This window comes from Strix uralensis, unplaced genomic scaffold (genome assembly GCF_047716275.1).
Source record: "Strix uralensis isolate ZFMK-TIS-50842 unplaced genomic scaffold, bStrUra1 scaffold_411, whole genome shotgun sequence".
In the NCBI taxonomy this organism is placed as follows: Eukaryota; Metazoa; Chordata; class Aves; order Strigiformes; family Strigidae; genus Strix; species Strix uralensis.
In genome coordinates this window covers 13,433-31,507 of record NW_027437005.1, presented here as the reverse complement: position 1 = coordinate 31,507, position 18,075 = coordinate 13,433, and the positions used below count along the sequence as shown (strand labels likewise).

At 55.1% G+C, this 18,075-nt stretch overlaps 1 protein-coding gene across 1 annotated transcript in view; it reads right to left on the bottom strand.

Moving 5' to 3' along the window:
* Positions 1-17,674, bottom strand: part of LOC141938903 (chromodomain-helicase-DNA-binding protein 8-like) — a 32,441-nt gene extending 14,767 nt beyond the window's left edge. Inside the window, 23 exon segments of the mRNA XM_074857927.1 lie at positions 395-606; positions 699-809; positions 894-1,073; positions 3,050-3,217; positions 3,302-3,497; positions 3,580-3,793; positions 4,033-4,288; positions 4,387-4,530; positions 6,637-6,813; positions 6,972-7,211; positions 7,327-7,452; positions 7,558-7,695; positions 7,806-7,889; positions 7,978-8,095; positions 8,817-8,872; positions 8,957-9,025; positions 9,142-9,336; positions 9,421-9,535; positions 11,707-12,080; positions 15,256-15,618; positions 16,929-17,228; positions 17,230-17,580; positions 17,582-17,674. Of these exon segments, the coding sequence (XP_074714028.1) occupies positions 395-606; positions 699-809; positions 894-1,073; positions 3,050-3,217; positions 3,302-3,497; positions 3,580-3,793; positions 4,033-4,288; positions 4,387-4,530; positions 6,637-6,813; positions 6,972-7,211; positions 7,327-7,452; positions 7,558-7,695; positions 7,806-7,889; positions 7,978-8,095; positions 8,817-8,872; positions 8,957-9,025; positions 9,142-9,336; positions 9,421-9,535; positions 11,707-12,080; positions 15,256-15,618; positions 16,929-17,228; positions 17,230-17,580; positions 17,582-17,659 (4,265 nt within the window). The 5' untranslated portion in view covers positions 17,660-17,674.
* Positions 17,675-18,075: the final 401 nt, after the last annotated feature.

Below are 18,075 nucleotides of genomic sequence, written 5' to 3'. Positions count from 1 at the left end.
CATGGCAGGTCTATTCCTTCCACTAAGAACATCCTCATGGTGGCCACCACAATAGAAGTGAAGCTTGTCCACTTGTCTCTACCAAGAACTACTCAAGGTGGCCACCACGGCAGGTCTATTCCTTCCACCAAAAACCTCCTCGTGGTGGCCACCGTAGTAGAGTTGGGCCTAGTCCACTCTCCCCACCAAGAACCTCGTCGTGGTGGCCACCAGAGCAGAACCTCCTCATGGTGGCCACCAGAGCAGAGCTGCCCCTAGTCCACCCCCCCCACCCCCAAGAACCTCCTCATGGTGGCCACCAGAGCAGAGCTGCCCCTAGTCCACCCCCAAGAACCTCCTCGTGGTGGCCACCAGAGCAGAACCGGCCCTGATCCGCCCCCCGCCGCCCCCTCACCCGTAGACCAGCAGATGTTTCTCCACGCGGAAGCAGTCGGTGCGGCCGTAGGCGTGGTGCAAGGCGTGGTGATGCCGGTCGTGCCGACGGGATCGAGGTCTCTCTTCGTCTTCGCTCTCCAAATCCGAAAACTCCACCAAATCGTCATCCCGGAAGGTGCTGAAGTGACGCGTTTGCTTCCGCACCCGCGGCGTGTCGATGACGAGGTTGTTCTGGAGACCAAAACGGAGGAAAAAAAACCATATTGAGCGTCGCCGCGCCGCCCCCCCCAAACCCCCTCAACCCAACGGTTGTCTTCTCCAACCTTGCTGTTGAGCAGATCCAGATCCAAATCGGCTTTTTTAGCCCATTTCTGCCAAAAATTCGGATCGTCCAACGCGATATCGGTGCGGTTTTCCGACGCCACGAAGCTGGCCTAGAGTTGGGCCAAGAGTTGGGGGGAGAACGTTCACGGACGTTCTCCGAGGTGGGACCCCCGGGGATGAGGACGTGGAGGTACCTTGGCGAAGGTGGAGCCTTTCCCCTCGCTCTCGATGGTGATGGTGGTGGTGCGGCGCAGCAGGATCTGGTCGATGTCTTCCTCGCAGAATTTGGAGCCTTCGTCGTCCTCTTCCATGATGGCGGCGTAGGCGCCCTTCCGCAGCAGGTCCTCGATCTCCTTCTTGGAGAATTGCTGGATCTGCCCAGGAAAGGGGGAGAGGGAAAAAAAAAAAAGGGAGGGACCGGGGTGGGGGTGAGGGAGGTGGCCTGAAGGCCCACGGGGCTCTGCTCCCACCCCAAACCACCCCCCAGGCCCCACATCCCTCAAAATTAGGGTCTTCACGCCCCGTTTCCCTCAGAAAATCCCATTCCCAACATCTTTGGGCCCAATTTCCCTCAGAAGACGCCATCTTTGTGGTCTTCACACCCCGTTTCCCTCAGAAAACCCCATTCCCAACATCTTCCCGCCCAATTTCCCTCAGAAAATCCCACCCCCGTGGTCTTCACACCCCATTTCCCTCAGAAGACCCAATTCCCAACATCTTCACACCCCGTTTCCCTCAAAAGACGCCATCTTTGTGGTCTTCACACCCCGTTTCCCTCAGAAAACCCCATTCCCAACATCTTCCCACCCCATTTCTCCTGAAGGACCCCACCCCCATGGTCTTCACACCTCATTTCCCTCAGAAAACCCAATTCCCAACATCTTTGGGCCCAATTTCCCTCAGAAGACCCAATTCCCAAGATCTTCACACCCTGTTTCCCTCAAAAGACGCCATCTTTGTGGTCTTCATGCCCTGTTTCCCTCAGAAAACCCCATTCCCAACATCTTTGGACCCAATTTCCCTCAGAAGACCCCACCCCCATGCTCTTCACACCCCATTTCCCTCAGAAGACCCAATTCCCAACATCTTCACACCCCGTTTCCCTCAAAAGACACCATCTTTGTGGTCTTCACATCTCCTTTCCCTCAGAAAACCCCATTCCCAACATCTTCCCGCCCCATTTCTCCTGAAGGACCCCACCCCCATGGTCTTCACACCTCATTTTCCTCACAAAACCCCATTCCCAACATCTTTGGGCCCAATTTCCCTCAGAAGACCCAATTCCCAAGATCTTCACACCTCGTTTCCCTCAAAAGACGCCATCTTTGTGGTCTTCACACCTCCTTTCCCTCAGAAAACCCCATTCCCAACATCTTCCCGCCCAATTTCCCTCAGAAAATCCCACCCCCATGCTCTTCACACCCCATTTCCCTCAGAAGACCCAATTCCCAACATCTTCACACCCCGTTTCCCTCAAAAGACGCCATCTTTGTGGTCTTCACACCCCATTTCCCTCAGAAAACCCCATTCCCAACATCTTCCCGCCCCATTTCTCCTGAAGGACCCCACCCCCATGGTCTTCACACCTCATTTCCCTCAGAAAACCCCATTCCTAAGATCTTTGGGCCCAATTTCCCTCAGAAGACCCAATTCCCAAGATCTTCACACCCTGTTTCCGTCAAAAGACGCCATCTTTGTGGTCTTCACACCCCGTTTCCCTCAGAAAACCCCATTCCCAACATCTTTGGACCCAATTTCCCTCAGAAGACCCCACCCCCATGCTCTTCACACCCCACTTCCCTCAGAAGACCCAATTCCCAACATCTTCACACCCCATTTCCCTCAAAAGACGCCATCTTTGTGGTCTTCACACCTCCTTTCCCTCAAAAAACCCCATTCCCAACATCTTCCCACCCCATTTCTCCTGAAGGACCCCACCCCCATGGTCTTCACACCTCATTTCCCTCAGAAAACCCCATTCCCAACATCTTCCCACCCAATTTCCCTCAGAAAATCCCACCCCCGTGGTCTTCACACCCCATTTCCCTCAGAAGACCCAATTCCCAACATCTTCACACCCCGTTTCCCTCAAAAGACGCCATCTTTGTGGTCTTCACATCTCCTTTCCCTCAGAAAACCCCATTCCCAACATCTTCCCACCCCATTTCTCCTGAAGGACCCCACCCCCATGGTCTTCACACCTCATTTTCCTCAGAAAACCCCATTCCCAACATCTTTGGGCCCAATTTCCCTCAGAAGACCCCACCCCCACGGTCTTCCCGCCCCATTTCTCCCAAAGGCCCCCAACCCCGTGGCCTCGACGCCCCGTTTTCCTCGCCCCCCGCCTTACCCCCGCGATGTTGCCCTCGCGCCCGCTCATGGACTGCAGCACGGCCTTGTCCAACCCCAACTTGAGACTGGCCTTATCGAACATCTCCCGCTCGTAGGAATTACGCGTGATGAGACGATAAACCTTGACCGCTTTGCTCTGCCCGATGCGGTGACACCGCGCTTGAGCCTAAAAAAAAAAACCCGAAGATTAACGGTGGAGCGTCTCGAAACGAAGACGCCGCCATCTTAAAATCTCCAACTTGGGGGTTACCTGGAGGTCGTTTTGGGGGTTCCAATCGGAATCGAAGATGATGCAGGTGTCGGCGGCGGTGAGGTTGATGCCCAACCCTCCCGCCCGCGTGCAGAGGAGGAAGACGAAGCGATCGGAGTCGGGTTTGCTGAAGCGGTCGATGGCGGCTTGGCGGAGGTTGCCCCGGACTCTTCCATCGATCCGCTCGTAGAGGTACCTACAAAAAATCACCAAACCGTTCAAGGTCAAGGTGAAGGTCCGTCTTCCCGAACCCCAACCCGTCGTCCCACCTCCCTCACCTCTTCTGGATGAGGTAGTCCTCCAAGATGTCGAGGCATCGCACCATCTGGGAGAAGATGAGGACCTTGTGGCCGCCGGCTTTGAGTTTGGGCAACAGTTTGTCGATCAGCACCAGTTTGCCGGCCGAGCGGACCATGGCCTGGAGGTGGAAGTCGTGGGGGACGTGGTGGTGGCAAGATTCTCGAAATTCGGCCAAGATCTTCTCCTCCGCGCCTGTTGGGTGGGGACGGGACCATCAGTGGGGCGAAACTCCCCCAAACCAAGACTTGAGGAGCACCAAAACCCAACTAGACGACTTGAAGAACCTCCCCCACCAACGCGTTGAGCCCAACCAGAGCTTCAAGAAGCCACCACGGCCAACGGGATGAAAACCAAAGACGGTGTTGACGCCCCGCGGCGAGGAGAGGACACGGGACACCCCGCCACGCCCTTGGCCACGCCCGTTTCCTCACCGTTGATGAGGTAGGGGTGGTTGCAGCACTTCCGTAGCTCCATCATGGTGTTGAGAAGATTGGGCATGTTGGTGTGACCGGCACCTTTGGAGAGAAAGGAGAAATTCTTCTCCAAGATGGCCCGGTAATATTTTTTTTGGATGTTGGTCAACTCCACCTCGATGATGGTCTCTTGTTTGGGCGCCAAGTTCTTCTCCACGTCCTCCTTCAACCGACGGAGCATCATGGGCTTGAGGATGGCCTGAAGCTTCTGCACCTGGAGGTAGGACCAAGGAGGCGACGTCACCGAGGGACGGGCAGGACCCAGGTGGCCGGGGAAAGGGGTGGAGGGGGGAGCGGCCCCCATGTCCTCACCTGTTCCTCAGTCTTGAGATCGCCAAAATCTTTGAGGAATTCGGCTTCCGAAGGGAATTGGGAAGGTTCCAGGAAGTGCAAGAGACTGAAGAGTTCTTCCACCGTGTTTTGGAGCGGGGTGCCCGTCAAGAGAACTTTGTGTTCCTGATGGCCACGGGGTGGAGAACGTTAGAGCTTGGGGTGGGGTAGACATGGGAGATGACCCCAAACATCTCCAGATGCAACCAAGTCCCCCACAAACACCTCCAGAACCAACCCCTGAGCCAAGGGATGACCCCAAACATCTCCAGATGTGACCAAGATGCTCACAAACACCTCCAGGACCATCCCCTGGGACACCAAACGACCCCAAACATCTCCAGATGCGACCAAGACGCCCACAAACACCTCCACGACCATCCGTTGAAGCACGAAATAACCCCAAAGATCTCCAGATCCAACCAAGATGCCCACAAACACCTCCAGGACCATCCTCTGGGGTGTGAGATAACCCCAAACATCTCCAGATGCGACCAAGACGCCCACAAACACCTCCACGACCATCCGTTGGGGCCCGAAATGACCCCAAACATCTCCAGATCCAACCAAGATGCCCACAATGCCTCCAGGACCATCCGTTGGGGCACCAAGTGACCCCAAACATCTCCAGATACAACCAAGACCCCCAAAACCACATCCAGAAGCAACCCCCGGGGCAGAAGCTGACCCCAAAACATCTCCAGATACAACCAAGATGCTCACACACATCGCCAGGACCATCCTCTGGGGCATGAGATGACACCAAACATCTCCAGATGCAACCAAGTCCCCCACAGGACCATCCGTTGAGGCACCGAATGACCCCAAACATCTCCACATTCAACCAAGACCCCACAAACATCTCCAGGACCATTCTCTGGGGTGTGAGATAACCCCAAACATCTCCAGATGCAACCAAGACCCCCACAAACACATCCAGGACCATCCCCCGGGACACAAGATGACCCCAAACATCTCCAGATGCAACCAAGACCCCCACAAATACGTCCAGGACCATCCATTGGGACACCAAATAACCCCAAACATCTCCAGATACAACCAAGACCTCTACAAACACTTCCAAGACCATCCCCTGGGGTTTAAGATGACCCCAAACATCTCCAGACGCGACCAAGATGCCCACAAACACCTTCAGGACCATCCCCCGGGGCACAAAATAACCTCAAACATCTCCAGAGGCAACCAAGACCCTCACAAATGTCTCCAGGACCATCCCCCAGGGTAGGAGCTGACCCTAAACATCTTCAGATCCAACCAGGACTCCCAGAAACACCTCCAGGACCATCCGTTGAATCACCAAATGACCCCAAACATCTCCAGATGCAACCAAGACCACCACAGACACTTCCAGGATCACGCATTGAGACACAAAATGACCCTAAACATCTCCAGATGCAAACAAGACGCCCACAAACACCTCCAGGGCCATCAGCTGCGGTGTGAGATGACACCAAACATCTCCAGATCCAACCAAGACGCCCACAAACACCTCCAGGACCATCCCCCAGGGCACGAAATGACCCCAAATGTCTCCAGATGCAACCAAGATCCACACAACCACCTTCAAGACCATCTCGCAGGGCACGAGATGACCCCAAACATCTCCAGATGCAACCAAGTCCCCCACAAACACCTCCAGGATCATCCGTTGGGGCCCGAAACGACCCCAAACATCTCCAGATGCAACCAAGATGCCCACAAACACCTCCAGGACCATCCTCTGGGGTGTGAGATAACCCCAAACATCTCCAGATGCAACCAAGACACCGCAAACACCTCCAGGACCAGTCCCCGGGACACAAGATGACCCCAAACATCTCCAGATACAACCAAGACGCCCACAAACACCTCCAAGACCATCCGTTGGGGCCCAAAATGACCCCAAACATCTCCAGATGCAACCAAGACCCCCACAAACATCTCCAGGACCATCCGTTGGGGCCCGAAATGACCCCAAACATCTCCAGATGCAACCAAGACCCCCACAAACATCTCCAGGACCATCCCCCCGGACACAAAATGACCCTGAACATCTCCAGATGCAACCAAGACCCCCACAAACACCTCCAGGACCATCCCCCGGACACACAAAATGACCCTGAACATCTCCAGATGCAACCAAGACCCCCACAAACACCTCCAGGACCATCCCCCAGGGACACAAAATGACCCCAAACATCTCCAGATCCAACCCAGACCCCATCTCCTCACCAGGTCCATGTGTTTGAGGCTATCGAGGAGTTTGCAATTGCGGTTTTTGAGGCGGTGGGCCTCGTCGATGATGACGCAACGCCACTCGATCTCTCGTAGCTCTGGGCAGTCGGAGAGGATCATCTCGAAGGTGGTGATGAGGGCGTCAAATTTGTAGGCCCCGGGGATAAGACGACCCTAGGGAGGAGGTTTGGAGAAGATAAAAAGTGTTTTTTTGAAGCGGAAAAGAAGTTTTTGAGCTCGAAAAGAAGATTTGGAGGTTGAAAAGGGTCGAAAAGAAGATTTTGAGGTCAAAAAGAAGATTTTGAGGTCAAGAAGAAGCCAAACCACGTTACCCGTGAGTCTTTGCAGTACATCTCGTACTGTTGGATCATCTGGCGCGAGGCCAAACTCCCGTGGTAGACGATGCTGTTCATTTCCGTCCAAGTGTTGAACTCCCTCTCCCAGTTGGTGATGGTGGAGAGGGGCGCGATGACCAGGAAAGGTCCACGAATCCCGACGTTATAAACTTCTTGGAGAAACGCGATGGATTGGATGGTTTTGCCCAAACCCATCTCGTCGGCCAAGATACAGTTCTGCCTGCGGGGAGGCGAAGGAAATAACCAGTTACGAGAGCGCTGGGAGGTTTATTTTTGGGGTGAGAAAGGGTTTTTTTTGGCGTCTCCCGTGTCCTCAACCTCATCCCGCCACTCGCCTGTTGTACCAGTTGAAGAGCAACCAGTTGACCCCTTCCAGTTGGTACTCGCGGAGCTGGTTGTGGTTCTTGTACTCGTGCGAGAGCTCCAGTTTCTTCCAGGAACCCGCTTGAGGACGGGGCTGGGGGGGCGGGGGGGGAAGAAAAAAAGACAAAAAGCAGAAAAAAAATTTAAAGGGGACACAGACGCGCGCAAACGGGGGGTTGGAAGGGACTTGGACGCTCACCAAGCGCTTGAGCTCCGGGTGCCGGGCTTGGATTCGCTTAAATTCCCCGATTTTTCCCTCGTCGACGTCCTCTTTGAGCTCCCACGTGCTGTCCTCGTAGGGGAGGGAGCACCACTTCACCAAGTAGTAAACCACCGGCTACAACCAATAAAAAGCCCAAAAAACGCAAAAATTTAAAAAAAAAGGAGCGTCGGTGAAAAAAAACAAAATTTTGGGGGATTTTCTCCCGTTTTCGCCTTCCCGCTCACCTCCCCGTTGTCTTTGTCGATGCTGTGGGACTCGTCCAAGATTCGATCCACCTCCACGTAGTCGGGGTTGAAAGGTTCTTCGTCCTTTTAGGGAGATTTATTGGGGGGTGGTGAGTGGGGGGACCCCCAAAATCCCTTCCCCACCCCCCCAGCCCCTCCCTCAACCCAGCACCTCGTGGAAAAAATGTCGCATCTGCGTCATCTTCGTCTTGAATCTCTTGAGTTTCTGGTGGATCCTCTTGTCCTTCTCCAGTTGGTCGATGGTGGCCCACTCGCAGTGGAGATAAGAGCTGGGGGGGGGACACAAACAGTCACCAGGGCGAAGCCCCGCCCCCGCGAAGCTATTTGGGGTCGGTAAAGCCGTTTTTGGGCAACATCGGGGCAAAAAAACCCCAAAATTTTTCAAAGGTCACTGAGCGTTGGGCCCACCCAAGGTCTATAGATCTCAACCCATGTTGGGTTGGGCGACCTCAACCCAACGTTGGCTTTGGTGACCTCAACCCAACGTTGGCTTCAGCGACCCCAACCCAATGCTGGCTTTGTAGACCCCAACCCAACGTTGGCTTTGGTGACCTCAACCCAACGTTGGCTTTGTAGACCCTCAACCCAACGTCGGCTTTGGCAACCACAACCCAACATCGGGTTGGGCAACCTCAACCCAACATTGGCTTTGTAGACCCTCAACCCAACATCGGCTTTGGTGACCTCAACCCAACGTCGGCTTTGTAGACCCTCAACCCAACGTCGGCTTTGGCAACCTCAATCCAATGTCGGCTCTGGTGACCTTAACCCAACGTTGACTTTGTAGACCCCAACGTTGGCTTTGGCAACCTCAACCCAACGTCGGCTTCGGTGACCTCAACCCAACGTTGGCTTCGTAGACCTCAACCCAACGTTGGCTTCGTAGACCTCAACCCAACGTTGGCTTCGTAGACCTCAACTCAACGACGAGCCCAATTGTGACGCCGTTGACCTCCCGCCACCCACCCCCCGCCTCGTTCGGCCACCTACTAGTTCTTATATTTGACGAAAAACTCCTCCGATTCGGTCAACTGCCCCGAGGGAAGCTGGGAAGAAAGTGGGCGGGACGTTAGCGTCGGCAAAACGCCGGTAAAACGCCGGTAAAAGGCGTCGCCACGGGGGTTTCTCACCTCTTTCTTCACCACCCTCATGGAAAGGACCTTGTCAACGATGGCCGCGTCCTCCTCGCTGGGGTTTTCCTGGAGGAAAAAACCCCAAAAAAATGGTGGAACGGGATGAAAAACGGTGAGAAAAATGATAAATGCCGTAAAATTCAAAAAAAAAAAAAAAAAAAGAGAAATTCAAGAGCCCCCACCACAAAAAACTGCATGGAGGGCAACGTCTCGCCTTCCGGCTCTGGCTCCGGCACGGGGGGCTGAGGGACGGGGGGTTGTTCGGGTCGGACAGGCCCCGTTACGTCCAACTCTTCATCCTCCTCATCGTCGGTGATTTTGATGTCCAAATCTTCAGTGTATTTCTTGCGTTTGACTTGCCGATTCGATCGTCGTTTCTGGAAAAACAAAACAAAAAAATAATTAAAAAACGAGGCCGCGGTTCCCGCCACCGGCGACCAATCGGTGGCGTCTGCCGGTACCTGAACGCTGGTTTCTTCTTCTTCCCGCGGCGACTGCGCCGGCATCACTTCGGCGTCCGAGTTGTCGGAGGAAGCGTTGCGCTTCCGTTTCTTCCCCACCACCGGCGTGATGGTGCTGGAGGGGTGAGAGAAGGGGGGGGGGGGGTTAGCGGGGGACGGAGGGACGGACAGATGGACGGACGGCGGCTTGGGGGGTTTGGTTGGGGGGTCAGAGGTTGGGGATGATGAGGGACAAGGGTTGGGGATGATGAGGGTCAAGGGTTGGGGATGAAGAAGGTCAAGGGTTGGGCACGATGAGGGTGAAGAGTTGGGAGATGATGAAGCTCAACGGTTGGGGATGATGAGGGTCAAGGTTTGGGAGATGATGAGGGTCAAGGGTTGGGGACAATGAGGGTCAAGAGTTGGGAGATGACGAAGGTCAAGGGTTGGGGATGATGAGGGTCAAGGGTTGGGGATGATGAGGGTCAAGGGTTGGCATGATGAGGGTCAACAGTTGAGGATGATGAAGGTCAAGGGTTGGGGACAATGAGGGTCAAGAGTTGGGAGATGATGAAGGTCAAGGGTTCGGGATGACGAGGGTGAAGAGTTGGGAGATGAAGGTCAAGGGTTGGTGATGATGAGGGTCAAGGGATGGGGATGATGAGGGTCAAGTGTTCGGGATGAAGAAGGTCAAGGGTTGGGCACGATGAGGGTGAAGAGTTGGGAGATGATGAAGCTCAACGGTTGGGGATGATGAGGGTCAAGGTTTGGGAGATGATGAGGGTCAAGGGTTGGGGACAATGAGGGTCAAGAGTTGGGAGATGACGAAGGTCAAGGGTTGGGGATGATGAGGGTCAACAGTTGAGGATGATGAGGGTCAAGGGTTGGGGATGATGAGGGTCAAGGGTTGGTGATGATGAAGGTCAAGGGTTGGGATGATGAAGGTCAAGGGTTGGGATGATGAAGGTCAAGGGTTGGGGATGATGAGGGTCAAGGGTTGGCATGATGAGGGTCAACAGTTGAGGATGATGAAGGTCAAGGGTTGGGGACAATGAGGGTCAAGAGTTGGGAGATGATGAAGGTCAAGGGTTCGGGATGACGAGGGTGAAGAGTTGGGAGATGAAGGTCAAGGGTTGGTGATGATGAGGGTCAAGGGATGGGGATGATGAGGGTCAAGTGTTCGGGATGAAGAAGGTCAAGGGTTGGGCACGATGAGGGTGAAGAGTTGGGAGATGATGAAGGTCAAGGGTTGGGGATGATGAGGGTCAAGGTTTGGGAGATGATGAGGGTCAAGGGTTGGGGACAATGAGGGTCAAGAGTTGGGAGATGACGAAGGTCAAGGGTTGGGGATGATGAGGGTCAAGGGTTGGGGATGATGAGGGTCAAGGGTGGGGATGATGAGGGTCAAGGGTTGAGGATGATGAAGGTCAAGGGTTGGGGACAATGAGGGTCAAGAGTTGGGAGATGATGAAGGTCAAGGGTTCGGGATGACGAGGGTGAAGAGTTGGGAGATGAAGGTCAAGGGTCGGTGATGATGAGGGTCAAGGGATGGGGATGATGAGGGTCAAGTGTTCGGGATGAAGAAGGTCAAGAGTTGGGCACGATGAGGGTGAAGAGTTGGGAGATGATGAAGGTCAAGGGTTGGGGATGATGAGGGTCAAGGTTTGGGAGATGATGAGGGTCAAGGGTTGGGGACAATGAGGGTCAAGAGTTGGGAGATGACGAAGGTCAAGGGTTGGGGATGATGAGGGTCAACAGTTGAGGATGATGAGGGTCAAGGGTTGGCATGATGAGGGTCAACAGTTGAGGATGATGAAGGTCAAGGGTTGGGGATGATGAGGGTCAAGGGTTGGTGATGATGAAGGTCAAGGGTTGGGATGATGAAGGTCAAGGGTTGGGATGATGAGGGTCAAGGGTTGAGGAGGATGAGGGTCAAGGGTTGGGGATGATGAGGGTCAAGGGTTGGGGACGATGAAGGTCAGGAATTGGGAGATGATGAATGTCAAGCGTTGAGGCCAACGAGGGTCAAGGTTGGGGCCAACAAGGGTCAACGTTGGTGGCCAACGAGGGGCAAGGTTGGGGCCAATGAAAGTCAAGTTTGGAGGCCAACAAGGGCCAAAGTTGGAGCCAACGAGGCTCAATGTTGGGGTCAACGAGGGCCAAGACTTGCGTGACGATGAAGGACAAGGGTTGGGCCCAACGGTGGCCAACAGTTGGGGCCCAAGGGGGACCCCGACCCCCCCCGTTGGCTTCCGCCCCTCCCCGCCCCATTTTTGGGCCCAATCCCGCCCTTTTTGACGCCCTCACCTGGGTTTACTGCGGCCTTTACTCTTGCCGGCCCCTCCTTGACCTTTGCCCTTGCGGGGTCGCTCCTCCTTGGGGCCCCCGCGGTCGCCGGGAGCCTTCCTCCGCCGTTTGCGTTCGCCCTCTTCCTCGGGGCGGACGCTGGGGAGTTCGTCCTCGTTGAGGACGCGGGGGATGTTCTGCTCGCCGCGGGCGCGGGCGCGGGCGATGGCTTCGGCCACGATGCGATTGGCTTTTTCTTGTTTTTTTTGATGTTCCAATTTCCGACTTTCTTCGGTGGCGCCGCGCGAACCCGGCCCGGCCAAAGCGGCCACTTCGGTGCTGCTGAGGACCTTCACCACCGAGAGGCCGGGGGAGCCGCCCTGCGAGGAGCCGGCCTGCGGCGGGGGGGGAAAATGGGGTGAAAAGAGAAAAATTGGGTGTTATGGGACCAAAATTGGGTTTAATTGGACAAAAATTGGGCACAACAGGACAAAAATTGGTCATCGCGGGCGAAAAATTGGCTGTGATGGGACCAAAATCCGGCATAATAGGACCAAAATTGGGTTTGATCGGACAAAAATTGGGTGTGATGGGACCAAAATTGGGCGAAACGGGACAAAAATTGGGCATAACTGGACCAAAATTGAGTTTGATGGGACGAAAATTGGGTGTGATGGGACCAAAATTGGGCGAAACGGGACAAAATTTGGGCATAACAGGACAAAAATTGGTCATCGTGGGCGAAAAATTGGGTGTGATGGGACCAAAATTGGGCGAAACGGGACAAAATTTGGGCATAACAGGACAAAAATTGGTCATCGTGGGCGAAAAATTGGGTGTGATGGGACCAAAATCCGGCATAATAGGACCAAAATTGGGTTTGATGGGACAAAAATTGGGTGTGATGGGACCAAAATTGGACATAATGGGACAAAAATTGGGTGAAACGGGACCAAAATTGGTCATCATGGGAGAAAAATTGGGTGTGATGGGACCAAAGTTGGGCGAAATGGGACCAAAATTTGGGCATAACAGGACAAAAATTGGTCATCGTGGGCGAAAAATTGGGTGTGATGGGACCAAAATCCGGCATAATAGGACCAAAATTGGGTTTGATCGGACAAAAATTGGGTGTGATGGGACCAAAATTGGACATAATGGGACAAAAATTGGGTGAAACGGGACCAAAATTGGTCATCATGGGAGAAAAATTGGGTGTGATGGGACCAAAGTTGGGCGAAATGGGACCAAAATTTGGGCATAACAGGACAAAAATTGGTCATCGTGGGCGAAAAATTGGGTGTGATGGGACCAAAATTGGACATAATGGGACCAAAATTGGACATAATGGGACCAAAATTGGGTGAAACGGGACAAAAATTGGGCATAACAGGACAAAAATTGGTCATCGTGGGCGAAAAATTGGGTGTGATGGGACCAAAATTGGGCGAAACGGGACAAAAATTGGGCATAACAGGACAAAAATTGGTCATCGTGGGCGAAAAATTGGGTGTGATGGGACCAAAATTGGGCGAAACGGGACAAAAATTGGGCATAACAGGACAAAAAATTGGTCATCGTGGGCGAAAAATTGGGTGAGATGGGACCAAAATCCAGCATAATAGGACCAAAATTGGGTTTGATGGGACAAAAATTGGGTGTGATGGGACCAAAATTGGGCGAAACAGGACAAAAATTGGGTGTAAAGGAACCAAAATTGGATGTAATGGGACCAAATTGGGTGAAATGGCACCAAAATTGGGTTTGATCAGACCAAATTGGGTGTAATCGGACCAAAATTGGGTTTGATCGGACCAAAATTGGGTGTGATGGGACAAAAAATGGGGATAAAAGGACAAAAATTGGGTGGGATGGGACCAAAGTTGGGTGTTAACGGGACCAAAATTGGGTGTAAAAGAACCAAAATTGGGTTTGATCGGACAAAAATTGGGCATAATAGGGCAAAAATTGGGCATTATGGGACCAAAATTGGGTGTAACGGTACAAAAATTGGGTGTGGGACCGAAATTGGGTCCAACGGGACCAAAATTGGGTGTAATGGCACCAAAATTGGGTGTAACGGGACCAAAATTGGGTGTAACAGGACCAAAATTGGGTGTAACAGGACCAAAATTGGGTGTAACGGCACCAAAATTGGGTGTAACGGGACCAAAATTGGGTGTAACGGCACCAAAATTGGGTCTAACGGCACCAAAATTGGGTCTAACGGCACCAAAATTGGGTCCAACGGACCAAAATTGGGTCCAACGGGACCAAAATTGGGTGTAACGGCACCAAAATTGGGTGTAACGGCACCAAAATTGGGTGTAACGGCTCCAAAATTGGGTCTAACGGGACCAAAATTGGGTCCAACGGGACCAAAATTGGGTCTAACGGCACCAAAATTGGGTCCAACGGGACCAAAATTGGGTCCAACGGGACCAAAATTGGGTGTAACGGCACCAAAATTGGGTGTAACGGCTCCAAAATTGGGTCTAACGGGACCAAAATTGGGTCTAACGGCACCAAAATTGGGTCTAACGGCACCAAAATTGGGTCCAACGGGACCAAAATTGGGTCCAACGGCACCAAAATTGGGTCCAACGGCACCAAAATTGGGTGTAACGGGACCAAAATTGGGTCTAACGGCACCAAAATTGGGTCTAACGGCACCAAAATTGGGTCTAACGGGACCAAAATTGGGTCTAACGGCACCAAAATTGGGTGTAACGGCTCCAAAATTGGGTCTAACGGGACCAAAATTGGGTCCAACGGCACCAAAATTGGGTCCAACGGCACCAAAATTGGGTCCAACGGGACCAAAATTGGGTCCAACGGCACCAAAATTGGGTCCAACGGCACCAAAAATTGGGTGTAACGGGACCAAAATTGGGTCTAACGGCACCAAAATTGGGTCTAACGGCACCAAAATTGGGTCTAACGGGACCAAAATTGGGTCTAACGGCACCAAAATTGGGTCCAACGGGACCAAAATTGGGTCCAACGGCACCAAAATTGGGTCCAACGGCACCAAAATTGGGTGTAACGGGACCAAATTTGGGTCTAACGGCACCAAAATTGGGTCTAACGGCACCAAAATTGGGTCTAACGGGACCAAAATTGGGTGTAACGGCACCAAAATTGGGTGTAACGGCTCCAAAATTGGGTCTAACGGGACCAAAATTGGGTCTAACGGCACCAAAATTGGGTCCAACGGCACCAAAATTGGGTCTAACGGCACCAAAATTGGGTGTAACGGCTCCAAAATTGGGTCTAACGGGACCCAAAATTGGGTCTAACGGCACCAAAATTGGGTCTAACGGCACCAAATTGGGTCTAACGGCACCAAAATTGGGTCTAACGGCACCAAAATTGGGTGTAACGGCACCAAAATTGGGAGTGTAACGGCACAAAAATTGCTCATTACGGCTCCAAATCAGCCGCGACGGCCCCAAAATCATCCTGAACCGCCCCAAAACGGGCCACGCTCCCCCCCAAACCCTTGGGCCACCAACCCCCAACCCCAGGCTACTCCGCGGGCCCCCCCACCCCTCCCCATCCCCCCCCTACCTGGGGCTGTAGAACCACCTTCAAGGGCACCGTCAACCTTTGACCGGCCCCGGCCACCACCTGGGGCACCGACGATACGGCTACCGGAGCCGGTTGGCCACTAGCCCCGGTGGCTTGTTGAAGGAGTTGGATCTTCTGGGGGGTTCCCGATTGGCCGCTGGGGGGTTGTTGAACTTGAAGTTGGATGGTGACCACCTTGGCCGGTTGCCCGGTTGCCCCTTTCGCTTGCCCGAGGGCGGCCAGTTGGTTGCCCTGCAAGACGATCTTGCCCGGGAGGCTACCTAAAACCACGTGACGTTGCCCGGGGGCGGAGCTTCCGCCCGGGGGTTGTTGGAGGACCAGGGTGATGCGTTTGGATTCGCCCTATAGGGAGGGAAAAAAAGGGGGCAGGGTCAACGCCAAAACGGGGGGAAAAAAAGGGGATTTTGGGGGCGGGGGAATCCCGAGGAACTTGGGAGACCTCGGAACGGGGTGGTGGCCCCCAACGGGAGGTTCTTGAGGACTTTGGGGACCCCCCCCTGGGGGGAGGTGACCCCAAAATTTGGGGTCAAGGATGTTGGGGACCACCCCACTATTGAGTGGGGACCCCCAAATTTGGGGACCTCAAGGACTTTGGGGACCCCCCCTGGGGGGTGGTGACCCCAATTTTGAGGTTCTCAAGAACTTTGGGGACCTCGGGGGTGGGAGGTGACCCCAAAATGGCGACCTCAAGGACTTGGGGGACCCCCCTGGGGGAGGTGACCCCAAAATGGCGACCTCAAGGACTTGGGGGACCCCGTTATTGGGTGGTGACCCCAACCCTGAGGTTCTCAAGAACTTTGAGGACCCCATTGTGGGGTCTTGGGGATCCCCCCATCCCCCCCAGACACACCCCTCCAAGACCTCACCTTGACCTTGGGGACCCCCCAAAACCCCCCCTTGAGCCCCCCCAATCCCCAAGACCTCAACCCAACATGATGACCCCAACCCAACGAGATGACCCCAACCTCCCCCCCCCAAGACCTGACCTTGACCTTGGGGACCCCCCCGAGCCCCGTAACACCCCCCCCAAGACCTAACCTTGACCTTGAGGACCCCCCAGACCCCCCCAAACCCCCTCTTGAGCCCCCCCAACCCCCAAAACCTCAACTCAATGAAATGACCCCAACCCAACGAGATAACCCCAACCTCAAAGACCCACCATGAGCCCCCCACCCCCCCCAGACCCCCCCCAAGACCTGACCTTGACCTTGGGGACCCCCCACCCCCCCCCCGAGCCCCCCCACCCCATCAGACGCCCCCCCCCAAGCCCTCAACCCAACAAGATGACCCCAACCCAACAAGATGACCCCAACCCAACAAGATAACCCCAACCTCAAAGACCCACCGTGAGCCCCCCAGCCCCCCCAGCCCCCCCCCCCCCATGACCTGACCTTGACCTTGCGGACCCCCCACCCCCCCCCGAGCCCCCCTCCGAGCCCCCCCACCCCATCAGACCCCCCCCCAAGCCCTCAACCCAACAAGATGACCCCAACCCAACGAGATAACCCCAACCTCAAAGACCACCATGAGCCCCCCACCCCCCCCAGACCCCCCCCCAAGACCTGACCTTGACCTTGGGGACCCCCCAAACCCCTCAGAACCTCCCCAAAGTTCCCCCCCCGCGCCCCCCCTCCCCCCCCAATCCCCATCACCTGCGCCGGCGCCGACGTCAAGGTAACGGCGGGTTTTAGGGGGGTCCCGGCCCCCCCGGTTTTGACGGGTTGTAAAAACCAATTGCTTGACGGGTCGTCCCGGTTGAACCAATCGGTGAACGGCAGCGCCGGCGGGGGGCGGGGGGGCAGCCCCGGGTGCCCCCCCATTTCCGGGGGGGGTTCATTTTTTCCCGTTAAAACCGTAGCGGCGTTGCCGGTAACGATGGAAACGCCGGGTCGGAGTTGGGGGGTCCCCGTTAAAACTTTGGCGAAAGTCACTTTCCCCCCGTTTGGGGGTGACCCCACCGGTCGGGGGGGGCGCGGTAGAAGATTGGGGGGACCCCGTTGCGGTCGCCCCCCCCGGGGGGGCTTTGAGGATGACGATTTTGGGGGGTTGGGGGAGCCCGAGGAGGAGGAAGAGGAAGGCCAAAGCGGTGGCCACCCCCATGAAGGGGTTGCCTTGACTAAGAAGCTCTTGGTCGGGGGCAAGTTGGGGTTGAGGGGGGGGGTCGGGGGGGGTTTTGGGGGGGGCAAAGAGTCTTCGGAAGGGGCGGGGGGAGGATTTGGGGGGGGCCGGGGGGGGTTCTAAAGCCCCCGCTAAGGTCAGAGCTTCTTCGATGGGGTCGGGGGGGGGGTGGTGGTGGGGGGGGGGGGGCGAAGGTTTCGTCCGTCAAAGGGTCGAGGCCGAAGAGGTTGGGGTCGTCGAAAAGGTCCATGATGGGGTCGGCCATGTTGGGGGGGGGGGGGGGGGTGGGAACAAGGTTTTGGGGTCCCTCCCCCCCTCAAAAAAAAAGGGGGGGGGGGTTGGGAAAAGGGGGTGACGTCAGGCTGCGGGGGGAGGCGGGGGGGTCCGGGTCGCTGGGCTGGAAAAAGAAGCAGAAAAAAATAATTTTGGGGGGGGGGGGGACGGACACACGACATGACTTGAAACCGCAGTTTTTCACCCCAAAATCTAGGTGTCACACCCCCCCCCCCCGCCCCAGCTGCAGCCTTGAAAGTGGGGGAACCCCCCCCACACCCCCCCCAGACCCAAAAGTGGCTCATTGGGGCCCAAAAATGGGGGAAGTTTTTGTGCGCTCGGAAGGGATGAAAATGGGGGGTGGGACTGGGAGGGACTGGGAGGACTGGGAGGGACTGGGAGGGACTG